The sequence below is a fragment of the Penaeus vannamei genome, chromosome 18 (genome assembly GCF_042767895.1).
Source record: "Penaeus vannamei isolate JL-2024 chromosome 18, ASM4276789v1, whole genome shotgun sequence".
Taxonomy (NCBI): Eukaryota; Metazoa; Arthropoda; class Malacostraca; order Decapoda; family Penaeidae; genus Penaeus; species Penaeus vannamei.
The window spans coordinates 26,029,730-26,039,729 of NC_091566.1; the positions used below are offsets into that span (position 1 = coordinate 26,029,730).

General features: G+C 39.2%; 1 protein-coding gene across 1 annotated transcript in view; it reads left to right on the forward strand.

The window, feature by feature from the left end:
• LOC113816986 (sodium- and chloride-dependent GABA transporter 2) overlaps positions 1–10,000 on the forward strand; it is a 21,421-nt gene that overhangs the window by 11,364 nt on the left and 57 nt on the right. Inside the window, exons 2-12 of the mRNA XM_027368979.2 lie at positions 1,164–1,295; positions 1,443–1,572; positions 1,861–1,962; positions 2,469–2,617; positions 2,878–2,996; positions 4,430–4,658; positions 4,870–4,991; positions 5,169–5,297; positions 5,436–5,639; positions 5,749–5,919; positions 6,067–10,000. The exon at positions 6,067–10,000 is cut by the window's right edge and continues 57 nt beyond it. Of these exons, the coding sequence (XP_027224780.1) occupies positions 1,164–1,295; positions 1,443–1,572; positions 1,861–1,962; positions 2,469–2,617; positions 2,878–2,996; positions 4,430–4,658; positions 4,870–4,991; positions 5,169–5,297; positions 5,436–5,639; positions 5,749–5,919; positions 6,067–6,192 (1,613 nt within the window). The 3' untranslated portion in view covers positions 6,193–10,000. The remainder of the gene's footprint in view (positions 1–1,163; positions 1,296–1,442; positions 1,573–1,860; positions 1,963–2,468; positions 2,618–2,877; positions 2,997–4,429; positions 4,659–4,869; positions 4,992–5,168; positions 5,298–5,435; positions 5,640–5,748; positions 5,920–6,066) is intronic.

Genomic DNA, 10,000 nt, shown 5'->3' on the forward strand with positions numbered 1-10,000 from the left:
CGTTGGTCTTGCCTGGTCATGGTTGCCTCTTCGTAAGTTGCCGAGGTCGGGGGCTGTTAACGCTGCTGCAACTCGTATCTTGTATGTTTTCCGTTTGCTTTCCTTTTCGGTGGCCAGGAATTAATTTTCTTTCTATTTGTGTCCTTCTCGTCTTGTGGGTGTTCCTCCTGTAACGTTAAAAAATCTCTTGGTACTGTAGTTCCCGCTTATATTTCATTATAATGTCTTTCTCTTCTCTTATACAATCAGCTCTTTGATATGCAAATCAGTTACGAAATCTAACACACACACACACACACACACACACACACACACACACACACACACACACACACACACACACACACACACACACACACACACACACACACTTCTGTCGTTTCCCTTTCCTCTTGAAGTCAACGACTGAGTAACACGCTGTCCAATCGATAATCGAACCCCCTTTTACCCTTGGCCCACATGCTAGCAGGAAGTATGGCTGGCCATCAACTGCACGCAACAGCCCAGAGAAAATAAAAAGAGCCATAGCGATTCATTCTACAAAAGCAATGCGACAATGAAACGATTGTTGCACCGCCAAACTGTTGCTTAGTTGCACCGCTTTTCCGTGACCGCGAACATGCAAAACCACTGCATATCTGTCTTTGCAAATTGTTGCTGAATTGAATACTTAAGGAAAGAAACGCGATACTGATACCCTACGGGACTAACTGCTGTATACCCAATGACCAGCAAGAGAACAACCATTTGCTGCCTTAGTTGTTGGCGATCAAAGCCGGTTCAAAGGTTGTGTACTCATCAGCTGGCGGGAAAGATGGCTTGTCGCCGTGCCAAGAGGAACGTAGGCTCATTAGGCCTGACCGTGACCTATATTTTCTTATGGAGACCTACTTCTCCCTTATCCCCTTAAATATGTTCTTGAGACTATAGATTGCCGCTGAGGAGCACCACGAGACAGAAAATCTCCTCTGTGGGAAAAGCAGTCATGTGAATGAGCTCAGGGAGAATTTTTTTTAGATACTGTTATCTTTTGTTCGTTATTATTATTATTATTATTATTATTATTATTATTATTATTATTATTATTATTATTATTATATTTTTACATAAAAACATTGTCTCGTTAAGAACATATACTTACATTTTCTTTCTTTTTCGTGCAGGTGCCTTCCTCGTTCCATATGTAATATGTGCGCTTATTGGCGGAATGCCCATGTTCTTCCTGGAGGTGGGCATTGGGCAGTTCATGAGTGAAGGAGGCATATCAGTATGGAAAATGTCGCCACTTTTCCAAGGTACGTGTAAACTCTGCTCTTTTTTCGGCAAATTCATTATCTACCTATGTACATTTCTGTGTTCTGTTCTTTTTTCCCCCGTTCTTCATTCTTTCATCGCATTTCCTTGTGAATATATTTTCTGATTTGCTTTTCTTAAAATTTCAGGTATCGGTTACGCTGCCATCGTGGTTTGTAACTGGCTCAACGTTTACTACATCGTGATTATCGCCTGGGCCTTCTATTACTTCATCTACTCCTTCCAAGCCGAATTACCGTGGGCCTCTTGTGGAAACTGGTGAGAAAACGTTTCCTGGTCATCTGCTTTATCTGTTTATGCTGTCTCCTGCATTTATCACCTCACTGTACATCGTGAGATTCGTTATTACTACCAGAAAGTAATCGAAAGGACAGCAACAATTTTTTTTTTCCTATCTCAAGTTCTTCCGGTTGAAATTTTGATTGTTATATAGACACATTGCATACCGTTGTAACTTCTTTCCGTTTTGTTTGTAATATAAAGAGGCAATCCTTGTGCACACTTCCAAAATATCAGCAACTTTAAAGCGACCCTTTTTCGAAACAGGTGGAACACTGATTGCTGTGTGTCTGCTGGTAACCACACCATCATCGAAGAGATCAAGGCCCTTAACAAGACACCAAAGGATTCTGTCGTCGAATTTTGGGAGTAAGTGTCTCGTTACGTCTGTTATGTTGGGTGGTTCATTACTGATTGTATATTCCGGAAAATTAAATTTAGAAAGGGGAATTTAAAAGGTAGATTTTTTGTTCGCTTTTTTTAGCCAGTTTGTTATCCGTTGTTGTTTTTTTATTGTTCAGAATATTTGTGTGCAATTTAGTTAGTATATCTATTAAACTCTTTGCCACCCCCCCCCCCTCTCTCTCTCTCTCTCTCTCTCTCTCTCTCTCTCTCTCTCTCTCTCTCTCTCTCTCTCTCTCTCTCTCTCTCTCTCTCTCTCTCTCTCTTTCTTTTTCTTTTTCTTTTTCTTTTTCTTTTTCTTTCTCTCTCTCTCTATCCATCCCAGACTATCGAAGAAAAACGAAGTTAAAAATACAAAAAAACAAAACAAAAAATTCCACGAACGAAAAATAAACCCGCAACTTAATAAAACGAAAATAACAGAGCTTACATCCAAAGACAACCAGAAACTCACCCGTACTTGCCTCTTGCAGCCGCCGCGTCCTTCAGATCACCGACGGCGTTGACGAGATGGGAACCATGGTCTGGCCTCTCTTCGGCACGCTCCTCTTCGCCTGGGTCCTCACCTACTTCGCCATCTGGAAGGGAGTGAAAGTTACGGGCAAGATCATGTATTTCACAGGTAGGTTCCAAATCGAATGCCCCGGTGGTAACCCGAGTAAATAACATAATCACATCCGTCACAGCCAATTTTTTTCTCTCTCCTCCCTGATTGCTATACTTGGCATATTTGAAATAGCTGCCATTTAACGGAAACAGACATGACTACCCCCCCCCCCCTCGGGACAAAGAGCGAGCTGGGACGTTCTGTATTAACGAGCATTCTGTTCCAGAGGTGATTTGATATGATGATGATGCAGGACTAACAAGACCTCTTTACAGCCACTTTCCCGTATGTGATGCTAACGGCACTCCTAGTTCGCGGAGCAACGCTGCCAGGTGCTTCTGAGGGTATCCGATTCTACCTCGAGCCTAAATGGGAGAAAGTCCTCGAATATCAGGTAATAATCAGTGTTTTCAGGACCAAAGGCAGGGCATTCGGTCGCGGCAGTGGGGCGGTTTCGTCTGCAATGTTACGCCAACGGTAAACAAGAAGAACAGGTAAAACTTATGGTTAATGGATCGATTACCAGTCTCCTCCCCAACACCTCTTTCTGTCAGATGTTTCGTTACTCATTTATATCTCAAATTTATTGTATGTGATGTTTGTGTATAGTATTTTAGATTATTGGCTGGGACATCGTTGCAAAACGCTCAGCTACAGACCCAGACCCAGTCCTTCTGATATTGCCACGAACTATGATGGGGGAAAGTGGCTGTGTCTTTTAAGATTACTTGTTGATTCAGGTCTTCCTATTAGCCCTGGTCGACGGGGGGAGAATGAGAAGAAAGTTGTCCGGCATGACGATATTTGTGTCTCAGATCTGTCAGTATATATGTTTATATATACACATTTATTATACTATCGTGCTGCTGTCTTTTGTTTTTGGAAAAGCGTTTCCTGAGCTTGAAGTTCATATTCCTGGCTATGCACTGACATTTCCGGGCACAAGTCTGCTATACTGTAGAGCAGTTCACGAGCACATGTCTCTATGAACTAATGAGAGACCTTGATACCTAGTCCTTATCTGCAACCTGACGTGTCTCTGACAATGATGAAAACTGTTTATTGAAGACTTCCACGAGAGAAATGCACTCTGATGACGTAGAAATCAGAACAGCAGCGTGGCCTGCTCTTGAGAGATAGGGCAGGGAGATGCTTGAAGCTTGTCAGCCCAAAATGAATTACAGACATAATGTTGTAAGTACCGATAATGAATACATAGTTTTGCAATCAGGTTGATTTACTAGGTCAAAAATTTTGCTTTGAAGAGTAATCGCTTCCGTAAGTCGTCATTTTCGACTAGTATATAACATTCAAACAAAAGTCTGTACTTCTATTTGTTCTACAAGCTTTAGCATCTTCCTTTCTCTCACATCAATGCGGGCCAAGTAGTCCCTCGCAGTTCGGCATTTGCAGTGGAAAACTTTTTGTGACTTTTCTTATGAAAAAATCTTTGTTTTAATGTTTTCTTTCCATTATTTGTTTGTTTGTTTTCTTTTACAACTGCCGTCACTTTTATTATAAAGAAAAATGGACACAGTCAAAGATGGAAACAGTTGAGGACTAGTTGTCAATTAAAAAACAACAAAAAAAAAAAAAAAAAATGTGGAGAACCTCTACATCACCGTGACTGCTCTAATGATAGACCAACCCCGGCCAAGTATGAAGCCCTACATTGTTTACCATCTTGGTCTTTTGTATAGAAACTCAAAATGGGACATTGAAATATGTCATACTTGAAACACTGGTCATATGGCATGTGGATGATGTGCTCCACAGGTCGCTGAGCCAGGTTACAGGTCGGTCATCAGTCTCTTCTTCCTCTAACAGGTGTGGAACGACGCGGGCACTCAGGTCTTCTACTCGTACGCGGTGGCTCTCGGTGGCATGGTCGCTCTGGGTTCCTACAACAAGTTCAACAACAACTTCATCAAGCAGTGCACCTTCCTGTGTGTGTGTAACTCTATGACTTCGCTCTTTGCTGGATTTGGCATCTTCAGCGTTCTTGGCTTTATGAGTTACCAGCTCGAGCTCCCCATGACAGAAGTAGCCGAGGCAGGTCAGTAGTACTCTGATGGTTGTTCATAGAATGGTCAGTTACCATTTATAGCTTATGTAGAAATGATATAAATCAATGTTTTAACAATTTTTACAAAGAGAAATATCTATTGCATCGACAAAGACAAAAAAGTAAATAAAAAACACGAAAATAAAAAAAGTAAATACTTCTATTGATTTAGAAATAGCTAAATAGTAATGTCCCCTTCCAGGACCCGGATTGGCCTTCATTGCTTACCCTAAAGCAATGGCCTCCATGCCATTGGCTCCCCTCTGGTCTGCCCTCTTCTTCTGCATGATTCTCATGGTCGGATTGGACTCGCAGTTCGTGCAGGTTGGTGTCTTCATTTTTACCTTTCACTTGATTCAAAACATAGCAGGAAGTTTGCTCAATAATCCAAAATAGCATAGGATACTGAATGAAACTTACACACCAACTACACAAGGTTATATGCTACTAAGGGGAAAACATGTCAGAATGAAAATAAGCAAATTTGTTTGTTGCTTGCAGGTGGAATCTGTTGTGACTGCCATTGTTGACTTGTTCCCCGACTACCTTCGTGTTGGCCGTCGTCGTGAAGCTCTTGTGTTCGGTGTGTGTGCCTTTGACTTCCTTCTTGGCTGCACCATGGTTATGCAGGTGAGGATATTATTCTTTCAGTAAGATCCACGATGACTCTAATATCCAGCGAGATTCTACTGCATGTTATTATGAATTTGTTATAATCCTCCCACGGGTTATATTTTGTACTTATGCAGTCACTCTTTTTCCGATCAGGGTGGCATGTATGTGTTCCAAATCTTCGACACCTTCTCAGCCAGCGGTATCATCCTCCTGACCATCTGTTTCTGTGAGAGTATGGTCATCGCCTGGGTGTACGGTGCCAAGAGATTCTACGACAACATGGCAATGATGCTTGGCTATACCGTTAACCCCGTTTTAATGATCTGCTGGAAATTCCTTACTCCATTGCTCACTTTCGTAAGTAAATTTTTGTTTTTATCAGTTCTCTTTACCTACCAGTCTGTATTGAACTTTTTTCTGGCAGTGATTTAACAACGCCCTAAATAATCTCATTTTCTCTTTTAAGGCCATGGTCATATTTGCCATCGTGTTCCACACACCTCTGACGTACAACAAATCTTATGTGTACCCTGCCTGGGCTCAAGGATGTGGCTGGATCCTCTGCATCTGTTCTCTCATCTGGATCCCTGGTTACCTCATTTACAAATTCTTCCAGTACCCAGGAACCTTCAGGGAGGTGAGTTTGGAAGGAGATATTATCCGTGCGCTCTTTTTCTCACATCTAACGGGAATTCAGAACTTTTAACTTGAATGTGCCACCTTTCAACGGCAGTAAGAATGGCATGCTTGTGCAAGATAGAAATAACCCTTTCCCCCATTGCAGAAATGGATTGCGTCAACCCGCCCCATTCTCAAGGCACACCACCTGAGGGCCGAAGACTGGGAGGACAATCCTCACATCGAGTACAAAAAGACGATGACAATGGATCCCCTCACCGAGAACGCATAAATCCCCCCTCTTCCAAGAAAGTCAGCCGAAAGGGGTGAAGTTGGTATTCCTGTGTCTGACGGCAGCATCCTGTGGTAAATCCAGATTGTATTTTGGGGTTGGGATGGATGGTCAACAGGACACGTTTGGTGAGGGAACGAATTGGAGACTTCACAACAAGGACAGGGATTTCTAACATCAAGATAGAATGTGGACTGAAAATGCCGTTGATTCTTGCTCTTAGTCAAGAGCAGCCGTATGGCCGAGGCGTTTCTGAATGGCAGTTCATGGCAGATAGTTCTGTGCTGTTTAGACTTACAAGCATACGATAGATGTTGAGTAATGGAGGCAGTGTGCTGCACTCCAAGACCCTTTTTGATAACAACTTCGGGATTCCAAGATACGTCTTTTGCTCACTGCAGTGTTATGACGTAGTATCTAATACATGAATAGAAATGGAACAAGCAGAAATCTATACAATATATACGTAAATCGCATCTTGTAGGGAATACAAAATACCCATTTAAAAAAATGTAATCCTCAAGCATTTCGTTCGTTTCGTAATGTATTTGGGTCTTGCTAAGATATTCAACCTACAAGAATTGTATGTTTATACAGAAGAAAGCACAACTAGTGTTTGAAACTTGTTGCGTGCAGCATCTCGCCCTTGCCGCCCTTATAATTCGCTTGTCTCCTCAAACGAATTTTTAGAAAAATAAGAAATAAATACAAATAGATAATCGAATTAAACGCACGAAGATTAGCTAAAAGGCAGCCTTTCAAGATCAAAACAACGAGGCTGACATACTAGAAGAGAAAAAACAAATAAGGAAAAGAAGTATAAGAGACTAAAAAGAAAACATTCGAGTAAAAGTTATGTTAATTACATTGAATTTCGAAAAGGGTCTCCACTGCTAACTCGAATACGCCTACAGTCGAGAACTCATGGTAGGCTAAAAGCGGCCAAGGTTGTCGTCTTTTCTTTGCCTTCATGGATCTGTTGTAATCATCATTGTTTATCTGCGCATATTCTCATCGTCAGGACTCATCGATTCATCGTCTTGTTGTCTATTTTCGTAGATGTCATTGTGAATCATTATAACAGGCATACATAAGAACATACCATTAGTATAGGCATAGGTGTAAGTAGTGAATAGGATAAATCTGTGATGCTCGAGGCCTGCTTCAAGTACAGGCTGGAAGGATGGAAGGAGGGAAATTTTATCACAATATTAGTTATAGTTTGAAGAAATTATTTACTGTCTTGCGGTGTCTGTAGATCTATTCACTGAAAATCATAGAGAATATCTTATATTAGTATCGGTTTAGCATTTAAGAAAAGAGACGTAGGAATTGTTGATATTCTCTTCTTTGCTAGGACAATGGGTTCTTTATTCGACTCAAACTTGTGACTTAGAGGAATTAGAATTGAGCTGAAAACGATATTAGTTTTGCGCAGGAACATCTTGGTCTTTAGATTCAACATTGGTAAGATCTTAGACAAAATTTCTTTGGCCACTTACAAACTGAGTCACCGAAGACAGATTCTTTTCATTACTTTTATCATTATTTTATATTTCACATTTTATTCTGTAAAAAAAAAGTGAAGGCATAAGCATAATCCAGTTTTTATTGCCTTTGTTTTCATGTACAAATCTATACGTGTATATATAAGTAGATAACTACTAATGACTTGCTTTTTAGGAAAGAAATGAATTTGATTATACTCCTTTTGTATTTTTTAAAAATGAAAATAATCCCGATTCCTTTGGTTTCTGGGATTCGAGAATCTTTGTTGATCTTGTAAACGGAATCATTCATTATTTCATCGACGCAGCCACAGCACCACAGGGTCGACGAGCTCATTTTGAACCACCTGACAAGCAGTTGGGTGAGTTCAACAAGGGCTAAGGTTTTTTTTTAGCATTCCATTGTCTCGCTTCAGCCATTCACATCCAGTAGATATTTTTGTTTCCTGTTTTTTTCTTCTTTTTTTAATAAGCCGTCATATTCAAAGCCATGTACATTCACTTTATGTATTTTTTCATATCCATGTTGATTGTTCAGCTCATGCACAACACATTTCATAGGGGAGAAACCATGTTATCGATTTGCTATTGTCTTCCATTTCTTTACGAAAATGGAGTTTAGTTTTCTTTTTTTTTTCTCTTCTTGATTTAAGGATAATTTTTATATATCTCTCAGTCTGAATGAGATAGTTGCTATTTTTGTTCTTTCTTTGGTCTCTCTCCATTGTTTTTTAGTATTTACCAAATTCTTGCCAAGATATGAGGGCATTCAAAAGTTGTATTGATGTCAGCAAGAGAATAATTAGCTGTTGTATTACTGTCAAAACACTGTTATCAATCTCCTCACTTGAGACTACGAAGACTTGCTGTCTCCGAGGCCACAAATCTACGGCGTGAAAACCCGTCTTTGGTTCGAGGTGATCAGCAAGTCCCTCTAAAAATAGCAACCTCATCTGCCTGTTCTTGGCATAAGTTCTGTGAACTATATTTAGTATTAGAGCTTAGAACCAATTACTTTATTTATAATTGGATTATATATATATACCTAAACAAACGTATTGCCAGATGAACTGGCGCTGCTCAATGCTGAAATAGGTAAGTTGGGGGTAATAGTGCTCATTCTTCTAGGAAATCTTGAGTCGAAAGAGACAGTAAGGTAACGACAATTAAACAGACATTTGCGTTAAACAACACCCCCAACTTAATCTAAATTATTTTATTGTGTTTTGTTAATCGAGTGGCTGCACCAGTAACCAGTGGAACTAGCCAGAATGCAATGAAATGTGAAATTAAGCGTTTGGAAACAACCTACCAAGGCCAGTGTCATTTATTTTTTTTTATTGTGGTAGAAATCCACTCATCTCACTGATCAGGATGTCTAAGGTTTGTACTTTACCACAAATTATACAGCATTATATATATATATATATATATATATATATATATATATATATATATATATATATATATATATATATATGAATTACTCATGAGCAAAATAACAATCTTCGAAAAAAAAAAAATGTAACTGTTTTACCTATTTTGGGATTTGAAGGTTGAAGTTGACATGAGTGGTTCATGCAGTGCATTATAAATATGTATGTCCGTATGTGTGTGTGTGTATACACATACACATACATTGCATACATACATGTACTTTCTGGCAGGATAGATAGTGTAAATTGATTTTTTAAAACTACATGCAGTTCATGGCAGATAGTTCGATCTGGCTTGAACAAAGATCAAATGTTCAATAGTTTTTATCTTGTTTTCCGAAACCCTTCGAATTTTCCATCTTTCGCTGGAAATTTTCTATGTATTACTTTCAACTCTAATCCCACTTTTTATAACGATTCACTATTGTATCTTGTCAGTATTACCATAAAACAAAAGGGAACGAAATGAAACACCTCCATTGAATTTTAAAGAAAATATATATATTCTTGTATCCTCTTACCTGTCATATATTCAACTGCAAACGGCATACTTGTTTCATGAGATGGAATTGGGAACAATAATACATTAGCATTTTAGTAGTAATTTGAGAGAGTAAAACAACAACACAAGTGTACACTCACAGGAGTATGAGATTAAATGAGCAGGGAGGAAAACCTTTTACAGTCAATAATAGAATTCTTTCTTGATTATCGTGTTGGATTGTAACAATAAGATTAAAAAGTAAAATAATAAAAAAAATAAAAAATAAATAAATACATAAATATATAAAACGTTTGTCTCACAGGACAATTCAAAGTTAGTTACAGGAAAGTGGTCTGTTCTTGAGCTGTAAAACTATATTT